At 61.5% G+C, this 20,566-nt stretch overlaps 1 protein-coding gene across 1 annotated transcript in view; it reads right to left on the reverse strand.

The window, feature by feature from the left end:
* Window positions 1-3,463: 3,463 nt before the first annotated feature.
* MN1 (MN1 proto-oncogene, transcriptional regulator) overlaps window positions 3,464-20,566 on the reverse strand; it is a 41,214-nt gene continuing 24,111 nt past the window's right edge. The window contains exon 2 of the mRNA XM_051826475.3: window positions 3,464-6,156. Within this exon, the coding sequence (XP_051682435.1) occupies window positions 5,975-6,156 (182 nt within the window). The 3' untranslated portion in view covers window positions 3,464-5,974. The remainder of the gene's footprint in view (window positions 6,157-20,566) is intronic.

A 20,566-nucleotide genomic window follows, 5' to 3' on the forward strand; every position in this document is an offset into this window, starting at 1 on the left:
CCTGCCCGTGTTTCAGACGGGAACCTGAGGCTCCGGCCCCCGGCCTGTGACCCGGCCGCCCGCCCACCCTGGGCTCCAAGGCTCACGTCTGCAGGGCCCACCCAGCTCCACGCAGTCTTCCTGGAACCCGCACAGCAGGTGCGACTTTCTGAGGCTTCCCCAGGGATTCCCAAGGAATGTCCTGCCGGGCCCCAGGAGGCAGGCACTCCTCCACTCCCCACCCCCTGCTCCGTTCTTCTGTGCCGGTGGCACCCACCCCCACCGCCTCCAAAGGCCTTCCCCACAACTCGAACACAGAACCAGGCTTCCAAGAACCTGCAGCCCACGAGCACGGGGCTGCAGACAGCCAACTGCAGCGGGGCCTCGTCCCACCACACCATGCCCCACCCCACCCCGCCAGGGTGCTGGTCAGCTCAGGAACTGTCACATGGTGCTGACCCAATTTAAAGAGAGAAAAACTGAGGCCCAAAGCACTGGCTCTTTGCATGGCACCGCTGACACTGCTCACCATGCTCAGTCCAGAATCTTCGCCCAGATGGGAGGACCATGCTTGGCCTCTGCCTCTCATCAGTCCATGATCAATGGTGCACCTGCCCGGGCATGGGCTCTCCCCGCAATGGTTCAGGCCCCACCCCCTCGTTCCGCCTCCTCTCCTCCCTCCCTCAGGTCCTGACCACCATCACCCGAAGCCGTCACTCTCAGCAGGGGACTCAGAGGTCACAGAGATTTTTAAAGTTCTCTGAATTCAGGTGAATGTGGCAGCCTCATTCATAACACCTCCTGATCTGACCAACACACCATTAGAGAGAAAGGAGGGGCCGCCGCTGTGGCAGAGCAGGTAAAGCCTCCACCTGCAGTGCCGGGGGCACCGGTTCGAGTCCCGGCTGCTCCACTTCCGATCCAGCTCTCTGCTGTGGCCTGGGAAAGCAGTGGAAGATGGCCCAAGTCCATGGGCCCCTGCACACGCCTGAGAGACTCGGAAGAAGCTCCTGGCTTCCAATCAATCATTGCAGCCATTAGGGGAGTGAATCAGTAGATGGAAGACTCTCTCTCTCTCTCTCTCTCTCTCTCTCTCTCTCTCTCTTTGTAATTCTGACCTTCAAATAAATAAATAAATCTTTTAAAAAGAGAAGGGCCAGATTTTTTTTTTAGATGAAGTATAAAGGAAACTGTAAAGGTTGAAAGAAATACAAACACCTGCAAAATGACAGCCAGTGTATCTGCTGGGATGAACAGGATGTGAGGATGAACTCCTATTCATCCTTCAAAGCCCTGCCCGGCCACGTTCCCCACTGTCACAGAGACCTCCAATCCCTCTGAGGCCGAGGGTTGTTGGCGCATTCCTCTCACTTTCAGCTGTCGAGTTATGCGTCCGTGTCCCCCGGGTCTCCTTTCTAGGCTGTGGGTACCTTCAGGGCAGGTGACGTGTGATGCCAGTCACCCGAACTCTGCTGCTGCACCTGCAGAATGGGAGGATTCAGCTCTGGCACCAAGATGCCTCGAGCATTCAACGAGACGGGGCGGCCGATGGGCGCCATGTTCAGGACACCACCGGGGACGCCCACACCCCATACCAGAGTTCCTGGGTTCAAGTCCCACTCTGTCCGCTGATGCACACCCTGGGAGACAGCAGAAGATGACCCAAGTCCTTAGGAGCTGGCTTAGGAGCCGGATTGGCCGCACTGCGCGTGCCCTCGGGGTTCCAGAGAGGAGGCCAGCCCCCTCCCCGGCCGCAGGAGGAGGATGGGAGGCCCATCCTGCCAGGAGCCAGCGGGCGGTGTCGGAGGGGACTGGCACCATTGGCTGCCCTCTGTGCCGGCTCCGTGCCCCGGGGGTCCAGGGCAGCACAGCTCCGTGGGGTCAGGAGCATCCCGGGCCGTGGAAGCGAGGCTCAGAGGGAGAAGGCAGCTCGCCCTCTGGCCCGCGAGGGGCTCCGGGTGCGCTTCCGTGCGGAATTCCAGAGCCGACAGCAAAGTGCCTACAGTCAGGGAGGGCTGTGTGTGGGGAGGGGCGGGGATAATCTTCCTGAGTGTGTCCTCTGCTGTGAGATGGGGAATGTGCTGACGTCATTGAATGCCTACAGCGTGATGCCGTGCCGGGGAGCTTCGGCAGGCTGCCGGCTCAGCGAGGGGCTCCCGGGCTGGAGCCTCCGTGGGGAGACAGGTGGGAGAGGGCGCGGTGTCTGCTCCCACACGGAATGGCCACCCTGGGGGTCTCCACCTCGCCGCTTCAAACTGCCATTGGGACCACCTAGAGTAGCCGCCCGGGCCCCTGGGCGCTGGAACAGAATGGGCGGGCACTGTGCCTGCTACCGTGATGTGTGAAGGAAGTGTTCAAAGGTTCCGATTCAGAGGCCAGAAATCCAGCAGCGCTGGGGTCTGGAGTTCCACCCAGAGAGGGGGCGAGGGGCCGAGGGAGGGCCCGGGACGGTTCCGCCATGGCCTCGAGGCTGGCGCTGCAGGTGCCCACGAGACGCTGCTGCCCGCACGGTGGCCTATGGGGAAGCCCGCCCATCGACAGGGCCTGGAAGAGGACTGGCAGTGGGCGGCACCTCCAGGGTCAGCGGCGTTTGTTCCATGTGAGAGACAAGGCACTGACAGACGCCTGCCCGCCACATCACAGGGCCCGCGTTCAACACCAGCTCTGGCTCCTGCCTCCAGCACCCCGGGAGGCAGCGGGTGCCGCTCGAGTGACAGTCCCTGCCACCCACGTGGGAGGCCCTGCCAGTGCTCCCGGCTCCTGGCTTCCGCCCCGTCCTGGTGGTGCAGAGCTGGTGAGTGAGCAGCAGACGGGAGCAGCTTTGTGTGGGTCTGTCTGTCTGTCTGTTTCCCTTTAAATAAATCCAAGCAACTTTTGAATCCTTCAATGCACTGACCAGCTCTCTCCCTCACAAAGAATTATCAGACCCAAAATGTCAATGTTGGGAAACCTTGAAACATAAAACACACATGGGGCATCAGCACACACACACGTGTACACACATGCACACACACGCACATGCATACATCCACATGCACACGAAGAATTTAAAGAGATTGACAGAGGCCGGCACCGCGGCTCACTAGGCTAATCCTCCGCCTGCAGCGCTGGCACACCTGGTTCTAGTCCCGGTCAGGGCGCCGGATTCTGTCCCGGTTGCCCCTCTTCCAGTCCAGCTCTCTGCTGTGGCCCAGGAAAGCAGTGGAGGATGGCCCGAGTGCTTGGGCCCTGCACCCCATGGGAGACCAGGAGAAGCACCTGGATCCTAGGTTTTGGATCGGCGTAGCGGCCACTTGAGGAGTGAACCAATGGAAAAAGGAAGACCTGTCTCTCTCTCTCTCTCTCTCTCTCTCTCTCTCCCTCTCGCTCTCTCACTGTCTAACTCTGCCTAACTCCAAAAAAAAAAAAGAGAGAGAGAGATTAATGGAAAGGGGGAGGGGGCGGGGAAAACCAAAAGCAGGCCCCACCCACAAACGTACCACAGTCACCGTTAAGGTCATATTTATTGTTCTTTAGCTGCTCAGGAAAACATATACAGGTATATACAATATGCGTGGATACAGAAGACTGCACTTTACATATTTTTTTAAAAAGAAAGAAAAAATAACACTCAATTTCATGAGCTATTGTCACAGTCTTCCAACCAAGCATTTCAGAAATGAATTTCTTTTAAAAGTCAAAAAAGATTACAGGATTGCTTAACACACAGTAGAGTTAAGTTTTCATATTTTACATGTGCAATACCATTTTCGTGTTCTTTCCCGAAGAGTTTGCTACGCAGGATGGATCTACGGGCGGCGGGTGTCTGTCCCATTTGCTGCTACTCCTTCCATTGAACCAAACCGACTGAAATGACATCCGTTTGCTTAAGGCGATTGTTAAAGCTGCTCCGATCCGGGGTGGCAAGGAGCAAGAACGTTGCAAAGTTGGGGGGCTTCCAGGATTGCCGAGCCCGGGGAGCTGCCGGCCGACGCCTCCTCCACGTGGGCTGGGGAAGTCAAAGGCAGGAGACGCTCTGTTCCCCCGCCTTAAGCAATCACGGGGAACTCAGTCCTGTTTTCTCGAAAGGGAAGTGAGGAAGCTCTCGAAGGGTGGCGGAGTCGCGGGAGGCGAGGTGGAGTTCTGCTCAAACGTGGCCGGGCGGCCCGGGCGAGACTCCCTCCCTGCTCTCCCCACGCGTGCGGTGCGTTGCGTGCCACCTGCTCCTGGCGGCAGCCGGCGCCGCCCCCGTCAGACTGCCCAGGCGAGAACCGCACCCGGCCAAGGAACGGGAAGCAGGAGGGAGGGGAGAGAGACAGAGAGAAAGAGAGAGGGGTGGGGGGAGAGGGGTTTTCTGGAAGCTTCTCTCTCTTTGCTGAAAGGTACTGTGAACTGAACATTGTCGGAGCTGTGTATCAGCCCAAAGCCCTCAGGTCAGCACTGGAAGCAGCCAGGCTACGGCCGCTGGGCCACGGGGCAGAGGGAGACTCAAGATGGAGCTTGCTCGGAACAAAACGGACAGAAACGCCAAGGTCAAGGGTGGGGGGAGGCGCTGGGACCGGCTGCTCGTGGTCTCACCTTCCCTGGCAGCTCTGCCCCCCCCCCACCCCGAGCCCCCACAAACGTCTGCAGGCGCCGACAGCACCCAAGGAGAAGCCGCATGGGTGCATGGCTCTGACTTTTGCAACCAGGTGGGACTGACTCCACAGGCCGGTGGGAGTTCCAGGGTTAAAAACTAAAAGCCAGGAAGTGATGTCCTTCTTCCCACTCCTCCAGCTCTGCAGACCACAGACCCCGGCAAGGAAGCCAGGCTAAGAGAAGGAGAACCGGGTGGGATGGGGCTGCAGGACCCTGCAGGCTGAGCCTGGGGGAGGGGACCCAGGGACAGAGGCTGCCCAGGGTGGGGGAGGCACACTTGGCCCCCTCCTTCTTTCCCAGGATGCCAGGCCAGGAAAGGGCGAGAGCGCAGACTCCATCTTCCCACAGCTCCAGGGATGAGCCAGCCCGGTGTTGCAGCAAGGGCCTGAGCCTGTAGCCCTCCCCACCCCCACCCCTGCCCAAAGTGTGCGTACGCAGGAAGGGCAGTCACCACCCCCACCATGCACACCCAAGGCTGCTCTGCATGGAGTGCACAAATGTGGAGCCTGGAAGCTTGCTGGGAGGCCCAGAAAGGGGGAGAAAAACACCACTGTGGAACATTCCAGAACATTCCAACTCCCTCTCCCAGAGCAGGCTGGACGCATCATTGTGTCGGCTGCCGAGAGCCAGCTTCCAGCAGGAGAGAGTGTGGAAGGGAAGGAGACTGAGGGCTGAGTGCTGTGTTTGTAGGAACAAAAATCCATCTATTCTCTCAGGGCACAGACAACACAAAACCCCAGGCACAATACGTAAGGGGGCCATTAATTGTTGGGCTCCTGTCTGACTGATGACAGTTGGGTGTCAATATATAATATCATGATGACAATTTGACTTTCACCTGGCAATATTCCAGAAGTACTATCCTCCAAGATTTTCATTTTAACAAGCAGTGAACAAAGGAAAAAGAGAGAGAGCAAGAGAGAGGAGGAGGAGGAGGGGGCGGGGAGACGAAAGAGAGAAAGTAAAAGAGAATAAAAAGGGAGGCGGCTCGCGTCTGATTATGCAGTAGCGGTGGACACAGAGCAGCGGGAGTAAAACGAGAAAGAAGGTGTAGAAAGAAGGGGCCGAGCTTACGGAGAGCGGGCACAGAGGCTGAAGCAAAAGTTGCTAACTGCAGAAGGGTTAACACTGGTGACATTGTCGGTGGCCTTGACAGTTTCTTAAAAAAAAAAAAAAAAAGCTTTTGCAGGGGGTGGGGGGTTTCTATCTCCCCTTTAAATTAACCCCTTCCGGTCCAGACGCCACCAAGCAGGTACCAACCTAGGAAAAAAAAATCACCATCAGCCACTCGGTGGGAGTGGCACTTTCAGATGGACAAGGGTGGAGGGGTGGGGGCAGGGCAGGGCCTGGCTGGGGAGGGGTCTCTCTCGTCGTCGCTTCAAGTCAGGGCGGCCACAAACGTCCCAAATCTGTTGGAGATGTCAGAGTGCAGGGACCTCCAGGTGGGCACGGACGCACGGGCCTTGGCGTCGCCCACGTCGTCCGTGCAGTGGACGGACAGGCACTGCAGATGGCTGCCGGGCTGTGAGGCTGACCCCTTGCTCGCGGGGAGGTCGTGGGCTGTGGAGAAAGAAGAGAAAGGGGGCGTCAGTGGACATCTGTGCCACCCCGCTTCCTGGCTGGGAACGCCACCCCGGGTTTTGCTGTGAGGCCTCGGGCCCCCAGGAGCCCCCGCCCCGACCCCTGTTGTTGGGAAAGGGCAGAAGCGGGCAGGATAAACTCTGGGTTGCCAAAGGGTGAGCTAGACGTGAAGTCAAGTCAGGAGGGCTTCCTGGAAAGGACACCAAAGGATGTGTAGGAGTTCGCCAGAGAGGGCGGGGGCTGAGGCTCAGAGGGGGCTTTGAGAGGACCCCCACCCTCCTGTGCCTCCTGCCGGGGCCTCCCACCCCCACCCTCCCCGCCAGGCTCAGCCTCTGGGCCTCCACCCTACATGAGGCTTCTGCAGCCCAGAGAGCCCCAGAAGCTTTTCTGGGGTCGCACAGCTGGACACCCTGGAGTCTGGGGTTCTGGCTGCATGAAGGGACCCGAGTCGAGTGCCCGCCTCTGAAACAGGGGTGCCCATGACTCAACCAGGCCGGTGACGTGTAAACTGTAAAGTGCTGTCCAGACTCTGGGGACCCTGACCAAGCCAGCCCAGTTTTTGCAGGAAAAGACTTCGGGCGCTGAGGGCAGGGGCGTTCATGGGAAATGGAATCCAAAGATGTTCACCTTAGCGCAAGGGGTCCCGGAACCCAAGCCTACGAGAGGCCCCGAGACCTTTGCGGACGCCGCGTATTATGCAATAGCGACACGATTTCCCAAGTTGCCTGCACCGAAAGAAATGCATCGCCCCATGCCATGTTTCCACGCCCTTGCCCACGAGCGCTCTCCTCCCCCCTCCCTGAAGCCTGACTCAGAGAGAGCAGGTGAGTCAGCCGAGGCCGCACAGCCAGGCAGGGGTTTGGAGAGAGGCTGGGGGGCTGGAAGCCAGCAAAGCTGGAACGGGGGCCGAGGGAGCACACCCGGAGCCTGCCCCCACCTCTGCCGCCGGCCCGCCCTCCACGCTCCGTGCGAGCCCGGCCAGGGCCCTGTGCCAAGCAGGAGTCGCCCTGCCCACCACACCCTCCAGGAGTAAGCGGGAGCAGAGCGAAGCCAGAGACAACCCTCCCTGCGGGTGGGGCCCGGGCAGTGGGGCCAGGCTGTGAGTAAGGGGGTTGGGGGCCACTTTGCCACTCTGAATGAACCTCAGTTCCCCCACCCTGGTAAAGCAGGGACAATGCCATCCCCCCGGGGCACGCAGGGAGCGCCCCCTGTCACTGGCACGGGGACGGGTCAGCAGGGGAGGTAAGGGGCCCCTGCAGCTCCCTAGGAGCCCCTAAGAGTCTCGCGCCCCCACCTTCCTGGGGAAGTGGTCACGTGCACAGACTCCTGGTGATGAAACTGGAGTCTTTGCCCCATTTCACAGATGGGGAAGCTGAGATGCTGAGTGAAGGCTGCAGGGCTGCTGAGCCAGGATGCTGCCAACGCCGCACGCAGGGCTGCCTGCCTGGGGGGCTGTGCAGGCTCCCCCGGCACCCAGTACGCCCCGACGCCCCTGCTCCCGGATCCACACCGCTGCCTTGTGCACCCACCCCCACCAGAAGGAGCGGCATTCCCAGGATGCAAGAGCCGGGCTGGCCCCGGGCAGCTCCGGCCAGAGAGCACCCCATTCCTTCACTGCACGCACGGGACATGGGGCTCCTGGTGCTCACTCCCAGAGGGGAAGACAGAGGCTGGAGGGGACAGCTCCCGCCCGCCCAGCTCCAGGAAGGTGGAAGGAAGTTTCCCGAGCCTCACACTAGGACAGCAGAGGCTGTGGAGCCATTGGGGGGCGGAGTCTGCTGGGCGAGGGGTACAGACCCACCCACCATTGCCAAAGCTCCTAGGATCTAGAAGCGGCCAGGCCAGAGCCGCTGTGCCGCCTGGCTGGGGTGGATTTAGGGAGGGCATGACGGGGCCCCTGTGGTATCCAATCCCACCATCCCCCAGCAGCAGGATGAGCTGTCTCCCCACGCTCGGAGGGGGCCCGGGGCTGCCCCAGCCTCTGCCTGGGACGAGCCAGCCAGCCGCGCCAGCCCTGGGGAAGCTGATGTTTCAGACAGAATATTCTGCGTCAGTTCTTGACAAGCCGAGCATGACCAAACTGATCCTCTCTCCGCCGGATTCATTCCAGCTGGGGAGGTGGGGCGGGCGGCAGCGGCGGGGGGGGGGGGACCCAACACGCCCGAGGCCGGCGGCTCCCCCGGCTGCCCCCGGAAGCCGCCTCAAGTCACGGCCTGCCCCAGCTGTGCTGAAGCCCTCTGACCCCAGGGCTGGGGGCGGGTGGGGGTGGGGGGCTCCTGGGGTCGGGAGGAGACCCTGCGATTACCGAGTGCCTGGCACCACCAGCCACCGTGCAAGGTGTTATCCCCATCTTCCCCGTCACCTTGGTCTGTCTGGGCAAGGGGCACTCGGTCTGGGCCTGGGCGCTGACTGTGAAGTGACCCCCATTCCCATTTGATGGATGGGAAGACTGAGGCTGCACAGGGCAGGGAACCGCCCAGGGATCCCCTGGAGCTGGGTCACCAGGTCTTCTTTCAGCCCAGGATTCTCAGCCTCAATTTCCCCATCTAGAACTCAGAGATGGGCATTCCTGGTGGGGCCTGGCTCAGAGCAGCCTAGGAGGTCACACAGGAGAAAGAGCCGGCGACACTGCACGTGTGGGGACCCGGAAGGGGTCAGCTGTGTCCTCATCTCCAAACTCCCCCCGCCCCTCCCGTCGTGTGGTCCTCAGCAGGTTCAGGCTGTGCAGGGCCTCACACCCCGTGTGCAAGGTGGAACTTGGAGCCGGGATGCCCCTGCCATTCCTCCTCCCCAAGACCTCTCCCCACCCTCTCTTCAGGTACACAAATCCTTGCAGAGCCCCCCAGCCCCTCCTCCCACCCCGCCACCCCCTCCCTCAGCCCCGCATCCAATTTTGCAGGCGTTGGATTTTTGTCTCCAGCGTTTCTCAGTCCACCACGGGGACGGTGGGTGCCAGGGAGGGGAGAGAGACCCGGGAGAGAGCAGGTGCATGAGTAGCCGTGTTTTCCCTGGCACGGCTCTGCAAGGAGCGTGGCGGCCATTCTCAGTGCAAGGGACTGGCGTGCACATCACTCCCGCTCTCAGAACCCGAGTTCTAAGGAACGGGGTGGGAAAAGAATGGGGCTGGCCGTCGGGGAGGCAGTTAGAGGGATTAAGTGAAATGATCCGTGGAAAGCACTTGGCACGCGGTGCGCTGCCGCCAGCGCTGGCCGTGAGTGCCGCCTGCCCTTGTCGCTGGCCAGGCTGCGAGAGGGACCCGGCTGGGGCACTGATGGGGAGGGCAGGCGACCCTCCCGCTGGCCACGGCTGCCCGCGGTGGAGGCCGGAGGGGGATGTGCAGGCGCTCACCAGGGGGTGTTGCCTTGTTCACTTTGCTTCCGGAGCTGCTGCCCACGGGGGACCGGCGTGTCTTTGAAGTCAGCAAAACAGACCTCGGCATCAGCCTGCTCTGCACTAGTCACCCTGGGACCGGGATCCTATCTGGGTGAGCCACGTGCGTGCACAGGTGTCCTGAGCCACATGGGGAGCCACTGCCACCTCCCATGGCCGCCAAAGCGTGGCCAGCCGCTGTTCTACCCAGGACCCCGTGGGAAGGGGACCTGTGGCCTCCTGCTCACCACCTCCCCAAGCCCTATCCACCAGGGCAAGGCCAAGGGTATGGGGCAGCAGTGCCCAGACCATGGGCTCCTGGGCGAGATGCAAACCTGGCTGTAACAGGAAGTCACAGAACCTCCCTCTCAGGCTGCTAGGAGGACGCCTATGAACCCTCAAGCCTCAGGTCTGCCCTCCTCCTCCGTTCTCCAGCAGCCATAGGCTTTGCCGGCAGCCGTGGTGGGCACTGCTGGCCCCCTGTGTCACACTGGAAGGGCCGGCCAGCTTCCTGTCCCTGCCTGCCGAGGCTGGAGGGGATGGGGGTGTGTCCAGGGCGGGCTCCATCCCAGGCAGAGCAGGGGAATTGGAATTCCGAGCGCATTTCTCACTTGGAGCAGTGTGGGCCCAGCACACAATAGCAAAGGGCCCCTCACCCCACTCAACCTTCCAACAAAGGGAAATGCGTTTTGCTTTCTCCTTTATCTGGACCTGGCTGGGGGGGAGGGGGAGGGAAGAGGGGGTTGGGGACACTGGGTTTCCGTGACAGCTGTCACTCAATCGGGCCACCTCCTCTTGACGCCTTTGTCCCTTGCAGCCCAGGAGTCCCTTAAGTCCAACCCCAACCCCAACCCCATCCGTGAGCCCGGACTGCCACGGCTCCTATTTCTGCATCTCCAACCAGGGCTGGGCACGCACGCCAAAGCCAGCCCTGCCCCAGAGACCAAGAGGCTGGCCCGCCAGGTCCCCATGAGTGGCCGTTCTCTGTTTCTATACTGTGAGCCCAGTGAGGTTCTCGAAGCACCTGCTACCACCTTCCATAGCTCCCCAGTGCTCCCAGGACAGAACCTGTGGTGTCACACAACCTGGCCTGCCGCCCTCTAGGGTCCCCCGCCTCATGTCCCAGCACTGTCCCCTGCGCCGCGAGCCGCCCCGCCCCAGCCATGCGAGAGCACACCCCGACCGGCACAGGAACCTGGAACGGACAGCTGCGCTGGCCCTGGTGTGAACACCCTGGAAGCCCACGCACAATCTCTCACGGGATGCTTCTCCTGAGCCCTTCGGGAAGCTCTTCACAGGCACGCATTTCAAAAGCAAATTTTTTTTGCACTGAAATAAACGTTAATTATTTCCTTCCATTTTCCATGCACTAGTTTTTTTAATGTTTGTTTTTAGCTACTTGAAAGGCAGAGCAAGAGAGAGCGAGAGGGGGAGAGAGAGAGCGGGAGAGAGAGAGAGAGGGAGGGAGAGAGGGAGAGAGATGGAGAGAGAGGGGGAGAGGGAGAGGGGGAGAGAGGGAGAGATAGAGGGAGAGGGAGGGAAGGGAGGGAGGGAGGGCGGGCTGTCCTCGTGCAGTGCTGGGCCCCGCCCCCTCCCCCTGGGGTCCTCGCTGACTCTGGGACAGAGAAGGAACAGCAAATCTCAGCCAGGTGTGGGCAGCAGCAACCGAGAGACCACAGGACCACGGAGCAAGCCGAGAAGCAGAGCCTCAGCCCCCTCCCCCACGGTGCCGCCTCCCACACACACGTGGCAACCTGGGGTTCCTCCAGCTCCCGGCTCAGAGGCCTGGGTTCTACCCCCACCATGGTCTGCCCCTCAGCTCCGTGACCTGGGGAAGGTGAACCTGCCAGGTCTGAGCCTCCCACCCCGGAAGCAGGGCGGCGGGGGCGGGGGGACAATCCTTCCAGGAAGTCACAGGAGCTGGGCCAGGAGCCCCCCCGGGGCAGCCATGTCTGTGCAGCTCAGGCATGCTCTCTACTTCCCAGTATCGCATAAGGATTTCCTGTTCTCATCCCAGCTCTGTCATTTGCCTCCTGTGTGACCTTGGACAAGTCACTCCCCCTCTCTGGACCTGTTTGGTTTTCTCTAAAGTGATGCACAATCCCCTGCCTGCTTCTGTCCCTTTGGGGCAATCAGATGTCACCCGAGGCTGAGGAGAGTCCCCTCCCAAAGTGAGGCAGAAGGAAACAGCTCAACCTAAGCCCCGGGGACCAGGGAATTGAGGGCTGGTGGCCAGCAGCCTGGGTACCCCACAGGGGCCACACAGGCAAGCCCAGGGGACCGGCCAGCCCCTCAGCCTAGCCCTGCTGGCATCCCTGCCCCTTCTCTGCTCGTCCATCCATGACAATGTCCGGCCACCGAGTCCTGTGACAGCCGGGAAGAGGACAGAACAAAGCTGAGCACATCCCTGTGCCGTCAGCCCCAGGGACCCAACGGGGGACACCGGCCACGCGCCGCTCAGCAGCCAGGGACAGGCTGGCCTGATGCACCAGCCCACTCGGCAGCAGAGGACACGGAGGGTCAGGGAGGGAACATCACAGACACAGGGCCACGCAGCTGGCCAGCGGCACGGCCAGGGCTGTCTGATGTGAAAGCGTGTGTTGTTAACACCACAGAGGCCAGAGTGTCTGTCTGTCTGTCCCTACCTCTCTTTTTCTTTCTGTCTCTCTCCCTCTCTGAGATCCACGCCCTGACTTTCGGGCACGGAACCCTAAGACTCCCAGCCCGGGACAAGCCCGCCCCTGTGCCACGCTCCCCCCACCCACAGGGCAGGAGGCCTGGCCGGGGCTCCAGAGGAGCAGGGGTGTGTGTGTGTGTGTGTGTGTGTGTGTGCCTGACACCCCCCCCCCCGCCAGCACTCAGGAAGGACCCGGCCAGGCCCCCCTTGCAGGCTGAAGCCACTGGGGCGGCTGGGCCAGGCCGCTGGATGCCTGGGAATTAATCTGAGCTGACTTGGCTGAGGGCAGCTGTCACTTAGATTGAGAGGCTGCCGAGGGCTGGGGGCAGGCTGGGGCGGCGGTGGGAGGAGGGGGCTGGGGACTGAGGACCTCCCTCGGCTCTGAAGGAGGCGTGGGTTGGGCGTGGGGCCCGAGGAGGCACAGCGCCCTGGGATGGACGGAGCGACCCACACCCACGGGCAGTTGGCAGCGCGGGCTCTGCAGCCGGCCGCAGCATCATCTCCAGTCTGGCTTCTTGTCCTGGTGCCTCCGGCCGTGCAGCCAGTGACCTGTGCCAAACACAGCCCTGCACACCCCCAGGCCGCTCTGGGCCCGTGCTGCTGAGACGTGACAGCTCCGGGGGAGGGGGAGGTGAAGGGGGAGGGGCACGGGCACACCCCTCAGCCTGCACCTGCCCCCAGACAGCAGTGCAGGCAGGGGCTCCTGTAGCCGGGGCACTGCCCATCAGCTCTGGGGAAGTGAACTCTCTCCAGGGAAAGGGTGCTGGCGGGGGCACAGGCTGCAGGGGGCCCTTGTGGGGGTTGGGGGGAGGGGGGTTGGGGGCCATGAGAACCCAAGCAAAGCCCCTTGCACCCAGGGGACCCCAGTCCACAGGAGCTGCTCTGGGGGTGGTCTTCCACCCCCTGGGACATGCATCCCTTCTGGGAATGCCTACTTCTGGCTTCTGACCCAGCTTCCTACTCAAGTGCACCCTGGGAGGCAGGGGGCGATGGCACAAGTTCTTAAAGTCCCTGCAAGGCACGTGGGCGACCTGGATGGAGTTCCGCCTGGCCTAGCCCTGGCTCTGGTGGCCAACTTGGGGGTGTACCAGGGAAGGCAAGATGCCTCTGTGTCTCTCAAATGAACTGAAAATAAAGACAAAAAACCCAGACAGGGCAGCTGCTCTTGGTATTGCTACTATTGTTGCACTGGGCGCTCCGCAGCCTGCCTCTCCCTCTGCCCTCTCTACTCTCTTGCTTTCTTGCCCACAGCTCAGCCAAGCGGCGCTGGACCCAACACTGGGCGGCCCAGGGCAGGACGCTATACCTCTCTGACCCCCGCATCCTCCCAGGCTGAGCCCCCAGCGTTCCGCCTGCTGCACCGTAAGCCCTTCTGCGGTAACTATTTTTATAAAATGAGACAATTCACGCAGAAGCAGAACCCCACAGCCTCCCGCCCATCACCGGGAAGACCAGATTCCAGGACACGTCTGAATTTTGGAAAATCCGTTCTCGGAGCGAGTGCTCTGCTCACCCACGGAAGCCCTCCGAGCGCCGCTGTGTCCCAGAGAAAGGTTCTGCCGGGGAGTCCCTTGTGGGACGATGGCACACTGGGCAGAAAGAGGCCGTGTCACTGCCAGCCTGTGTGACCCTGCCTCAGACACCTGGGCTGCTTGAGTCTCTACTTACTCACCTGGAAAATGGGTTCAGGCACCCCCAGCACCCACATGGCGCGCAATGTCCCATGAGCAGAATCAATCTCCCAAACCCGCACCTGGTGCCAGCTACAGCATTGCCTCCCAACCCCCTGTGTGTCCCTGGCTGTGTGCTGGGCACGGGACTCAGAGAGGGGACCCTGAGGCAGGCCCTGCGCCCAGCCTGGGGGAAGGAAGTTCGGGTGAACGTGAACCCGCACATCAGAGCACAAGCCCTGTGGGGAACAAAAGGCTGCCCTGTGTCATGGGCCCTGGCAGGAGAGCAGGACATCCAGGAGGGCTTCCCAGAGGAGGCGGCGAGCGAGAGGGGCTTCAGGGTGCAAATAAAGTCTACAGGGAGAGAAACCGAGAGGGGCTCCAAGCCCTAGGGTGATCTTTCTAGGACACCAAGGCAGAGGCACGAGGGACCCTGGCTTAGGACCCTAGGGGCAAGCGAGGAAGAGGAAGATGCAAAGGCCCAGTGGGCTCAGTCACGGAGACCCCAGGAAGGAGGTGGCCTTGTTCCTGCAAGCAATGGGGAGCCCCAGAAGGCTCGGGGGAGGGGAGGGGCCGCGGGAATCTGTCACAGTGAACAAGGGGCTCGCACCGCATCCAGTTCAGCCTGGCCACAGACGCCCCAGCAGGGAGACACAGGCCCTGGCGAGGGACCAGGGCCCTGGGGTGCTCTCACCCCACAGGGATGAAGTCCCAGGGGAGCCCTGGGCCAGCGGGGGCGCCCGATCCCAGCCCCGCCAGGGACTCCGCCCACCCCGGCCGCCATTTGCCCTCCACCTACAGATGACATCATCCTGCCCTGTGGGTGACATCAGCGAGGGCTCCCTGAGGCTGGGGGGGTGGGGTGGGGACAGAGGCCCGAGGAGGCGTGGGGGTGTACCCAGGTCACCCAGCAGTGTCTGCATCCCAGTCTCCCCATCTGAGAGGAGAGACCAGAAACCCAGCGGGCATGGCAGCCGGGGGAGCACACGAGGCCACGTGCACGCTGTCGGCTAACATCCGAGTTCCCGCCCGTCACACGTCCCTCCTGCTGAACTCACCAATCTGTCCCCACGGCAACCTCCGCCCCACGTCACGCATGGAGGAGTTGCTGGCGTCACAATCCGCAGCCCACGAGCCCCAGCCGGCCCTCAGCCTGTTTTTGCAAATAAAGTTTTATTGGAACGCATCCACGCTCATGCGCTGACCCTTCGCTGACGACTGTTTTCACGTAGATTTAAGGTCAGCTAACCCAATACCCGGTCAAGTGGCCACGCGGACACGAGCGGAAGCCACAAACTGGAACCATTCACCCACAGGCCCCGAGACCTGTGTGTGTGTGTGGTGGGGGTGACAGTTTGTGTCCCAGTTCACAGAGGCAGTCGCGGCATCAGGCAGGGGAGGTGGGAGAGGCCCCACAACCCTCTAAAGAGCCCCTTTTCAGAGCCCCAGGACCGATCAGGCAAACAGCAGCTCGGCCTCAAGGCCGGGAGGAACAGGGCGGCAGGCCAGGCGGACGGGCGCCTGCGCAGACAGCAGCAGGCAGAGCCGGGACCCTGGGGCGGCCTGGGATCCTCCCACTGACTGCCCTCACTTCCTCTGTCCACAGCCCGGGGACAGAGCTGGATTCGAACTTGGGTCTGCAGGAGCCCTGAGCCTGAGTCTCTGTGCCCAGACCCTCGTGTCTGTCTGGCCACGGGGACAACTCGGGAGGGACAGACGGCTCCGAAGGAGCTGCCCGGCTCCTCCCATGCCAACAACAGAGGACGAAGCTCCCCGGTGCCTGTGCCCAGGGCACCCCTACCTCGCTCCCACCTCCCGAAGGCGCCTGCAGACTCAGCCGTGGCTCCCTCCTTGCCTCTCCCTCGGGGTGCTGGGGGCAGCTCCCCTACCCCCCACCCCAGGAGCCCAGGATCCTGCTCTGGCAGAGGCCAGCTGTGTGGCCGCAGGTACAGTGCCTGCCCTCTCTGGACTGTTTAAGGGGGACAGCCAGGACTGTGAATGTGCAGCCTGCAGATGAGCTGAGTGGGTGACCCCCAGTCCAAACCGCCCTGGGGGCAGGGTGGGGGAGGGCTAGACCTTGGGTGGGGAAAGGGCTGGCCTGGGCTCCAGCTGCACCTGCGGAGCCCACAGCACCCATCTCTGGTGCTGGCCCTGGGAGCTGGGGGTGGCGGGGCAGAGGGGCAAATTCCTTCCAAGCAGAGAGCGTGGGAAGAGGCGGCCGCAGGGGCGGGGGCTGAGTGACTAAGGTGATGGCAGCCTCACCTGCCGAGAGATCTTCCCCGGGCACAACTCGTTTTGTACCATCCACACCCCAGCCATCAGGAGGATTTTCGGGATTTGGTTGGCGTCTTCTGTGGGGATTAAGCCCTAACTGTGGCCACTGCCCTAAGCCTAAGTGGGCTACCGGGTGTAGAAGGCTGAGGGGCGAGGCAGGGAGAGAGGTGTGCGCAGGTCAGGGGGCCCAACCCCAGACGTGGTCACACGGAGCTTCTAGAATGCCATTGCCGCCACCACGGGGTCGCAACGGCACTCTTGCCAGCTCCGGCTCCTCCCGGCCACGACCCCCTTTCTCCCTTCCCCTGGCTCGCCCTTCTGCATCCTTCCTATGGCGGGGGATGGGGAGGGGACTGGGGCCTCTCTGAGCCCCTCAGCAGCCTCGTGGCACTGCCCTCTCTTGCAACCCTGCGTGGGAACCCTGACTACCCTTGATTGCCCTGCCAGGTGCCAGGGGTCTCACGACTCTGATCCACCACCTCGACCCTGGCCCCTGGCCCCTGGCCCACTGCAGGTGCACAAGCCACACGGCCGAAAGCATCGATTCCTGCGCACAGGAACAAGCCCAAAAGGGTCCCCATGATGATGGAGGCTCAAAGCACGTCACCTGGTGCCCCCTCCCCCCAGGCCTGGCCAGAGGCTTTCCCAGATGTGCTGGGTGCCCGAGAATTGGAGACGACTCTGGGAGGTTCACATAGTGCCCCTCCAAAATGCCCTGAGAAGTGGCGTGCCCCCTGGGAGCCCCACAGACTCTGGGGGATGACACAGGGCCCCGCCCACGCCAGCAGCCTTCCTCCAAAATGCAGACAGCAAAATTCTCCCCCTTTAGTGTCACCCAGGTGCTGCGTGCCAAACTCACAGCGGGACCACCATCCAGCCCCCTCCAGCCGCAAGACTGGACCCCCAGGGACAAGCTCTGGGGTTGGTTTAGGGAGGGAGCCCCTAGTGGGAGGGGTGGGCAGGGTGGGGGCGTGGCTCGGGCTCAGACCCCCTTCTAAGCAAGCACTTCGCACAGATGACAATGACAGAGGGGTCTTCATAAGCTCTCGGCACATGCACCTCAGGAAAAGCGAGGCATGGATTTCCAACTCATCTTGCACCAAGATTAACTCCTGTCCTGGCCCCGTGCCCCCCACCCCCAGCCTGTCTGAGGGATGCCGGGATTGCAGCATCAAGTCTGCGAGTCTCCCTGGGGCGACCGGCCTGGCCCCAGCGAAGTTGCAAAGCCACTTCTCCTCTCACACCACGCCAGAGAGGCCGGGGACAAGGAGAGGAAGTGGGCAGGGAGAGAGGGAAGGAAAGAACAGAAAACTGTTTCCCACTCCTCTAGGTGCCCCTCACCCTGCCCTCCCTCCTGGCCCACCAGGAGACACCTGCCCATGCTTGGGTGCCATAGCAGGCGCCAGCCCGGCATGTGCACCCTTGGTCGGGGGCATCTGATCCTGCCCAGCCCCCACCCACCGGGAGGCAGAGAGACACTCTCATCCAGCCGAGCACAGCTCACCCACCTGAGCCCAAGGCTTGCAGGAGTGGTTCCTGGGTGCTGGTGGGCGGAGCTACAGGAGTGCCTCATTGCTAAGCAACAGGCTTGCACCTCCCATGACCCACCCAGAGTTCTTGGTACACTTAGGGGTACCCAGTCGACGATCCTAGGAACACCTATAAGCTCAAGGACCCTGGGGGAGTCCAGAACCGGGCAGTCTAATGGTAGCTGCTATCCACTGGTGGCTTTTATATTTTTTAATGAAATAAAATGCACCAATCCATCCCGCCATCACGACGACATTCTGAGCGAGTTCTGTCCTGGACAGCACAGGTCTAGGATGCTTCCATCATCTAGAAAGTTCTGTGGGACAGTGCCGATCTAGAACCGTATCTACAGTCCCTCCCACTCCACGGTTGCCATGACAATGTAGGTTTCCCTGCAAAAGGTGAGCCCTGTCCTTTTCAAACAGGGAGGTTCGTGCGTGGAGGCAGATCTGGGGCCACCGAGGTGGGCGACCACCTGGGACTCCCACCACAGTACATTTGTTCATGAGCCCAGGGCAGACTCTGCTAATCAACTGCAGCACCCCCTCCCATGGAACCCAGGCACAGCCTTGGAGTCTCCACACAAGACTCCAGGCAGCCAGAACTAATCAATCCAGATTACCACTTGCTGCTGAATCTGTAATCTGACCTTGTTCCAACCACACAAGGGGAAAAACTGAAGCCTGCTTAAGTAAAGTGATTTGCCCAAGGTCAACCTACAGGCCAAGGTCAGACTGGGATTAAAGCCCACATCTCCTGCAGCCAGGCTGTGGCATAGCAGGTGGGGCCGTCGTCTCCTACGTCAACATCCCAAATGGGCAGTGGTTGCAGACCTGGCTGCTCCGATTCCAGTCCATCTCCCTGCGGATGCACCTGGGAAGGCAGCAGAAGATGGCCCAAGTGCTTCAATCCCTGCACCCACATGGGAGGACCGGAAGAAGCTCCTGACTCCTGGCTTCGGTCTGGCCCATCTTCTCTCGCTCTCGCTCGCTCGCTCTCTCTCCCCATATATCTGCCTTCAAATAAATTAATAAATCTTTAAAAAGAAAGAAAACTAAAAGTTTTCACGGAATGGTCAGAATTAACCCCCACTTTGCAGATGAGAAAACTGAGCCTCCGCAAGAGGAAGCCGCCTGCCCGAGGTCGCCCGGGAGGGAAGTGGCGCTGCCACCGGGGACAAAACACTAAGTCTTGGACTCCGCTGCTGGAAGACTCTACTCTCTGCTCTGCTAGAGAGACTGTGGGGTAAGACCCAGCGGCAGGACCATTTTCCCAGACCCTCGGATACAAGGTGAGGACAGGAGCCGTCACGCTCTGTCTGCCATGGGCAGAAATGGCAGCAATGGGTTCTGGGCTGACAAACGGGTGCTCATAGGCAGGGCACAGCCAGCCGCCAACAAGCCCAGCTCCTGGCCCAGCCGGCGCCACCCCAGCCCCTCAGCCCGCCGTCACCCCGCGCCTCACCCCATCTCAGCAGAGAAATTGCACAGATAGTACTGAATTTTATCCAGGATAACGACACAAGACAAATCAGGCTTCTCTGTCTTGCAAGGGAGCTGGGTGAAAAGCAAGGCAGGCAGGAGAGGCTGCCAGCAACGGGAACAGCAAGCACTTAAGTAGCGCCGACTGAATGCCTGTGTGTAACACTGCACAGCTAGATGTCCCACCTAACCTCTGGACAAGCCCGCAAGTGCACACGACTGCCACAGCAGCCAGGGGCTCCAGGCTGGCTACTGCCCGGCTGCCTGATCTTGCTCGAGCCAGCTCACTGCCTGGGTCTCAGTTTTCTCACCTGCCAAATGGGCATAAGCCTCCAGGGAGTCCAAGGAGTGAAGGAGCTGGCACTGACAACACACTTAGCCCAGCGACTGTACTGTCACCGCACTGTCCCTATTACGGCTTGCAGGCTGGGCTGCTTCTTGCCCCAGCTGGGCCCAGCCAGAGGCTGGGACACTGGAGGATCCCGAGAAGAATCGAGAGGAGGCCCGGCTTTTTCACCCTTGCCAAGAAGGCCTCACACACAGACCCTCTGAGCCCAGAAGCACAGGCCGGGAAACCAGGGCCGCCCCTGCCCACACCCACCGGCCCTCGGGGAGCTCCACCTGGGGAGGCAGCCTCCCCTGGGGGGACCTAGAAAAAAAGGGGGCCCTATCCCCCAGCTGCCACTGCTGCCGCCCGCCCTGCAGCCAAGGGGGCCAGCAGCAGCTCTGCAAGGCGGCCGGGCACCCAGCTGTGCGCCGGGGCCCCGATGAGTTCATCTGACCTCGGCAGAATATTAAACAGCTCCAGGCAGAGCAGACACCGGGCTCTGCCTCGGGGCCAGAGAGGAAAGGAGGCTGCGGGCGGCCAGGGGAGGATTCAAGTTCTGGACTTGGCTGGGCCAAGGGCATCTCGCACTCAGGTGAGGGCCTGGCATGCCTCGCCGCAGTCCTCGCCACCACCCTAGGAGGCACCAGCCTCCACAGTGCCCATTGTACAGAGGGGAAAGTGGAGGCACAAAGGAAGGAGCAGTGACTCACTCAAGGCTACACAGGAGACCCCTCCCCCATCATGGCACCCTCTTGGGGACCCCAGGACAGACCTGGAGCTGCCAGGGCTGTGCCTCCCAGACTCAGATCTCCCTGCACCCTGCAGAGACGTGGTCTCACTTTCTGCGACAGCCCCCACGTCTGAATGGCTTTTTCAGAAGCTGTGATGCGCGCCTGGGTGGACTACTTCCTGTTGGGGAAACTGAGGCCCAGCCAGCAGCACGAAGCACACGCCTCTCCCGTCCCCCCACCGACTGACCCCACCGGCCCCCTGAGCGAGCAGGCACTTCCTCCCAACCAGCAGAGCACAGAGAGGCAGAGTCACTTCCCAGGGTCACACA

Source organism: Oryctolagus cuniculus, chromosome 21 (genome assembly GCF_051225735.1).
Source record: "Oryctolagus cuniculus isolate XC-2025 breed Fujian yellow rabbit chromosome 21, ASM5122573v1, whole genome shotgun sequence".
In the NCBI taxonomy this organism is placed as follows: domain Eukaryota; kingdom Metazoa; phylum Chordata; class Mammalia; order Lagomorpha; family Leporidae; genus Oryctolagus; species Oryctolagus cuniculus.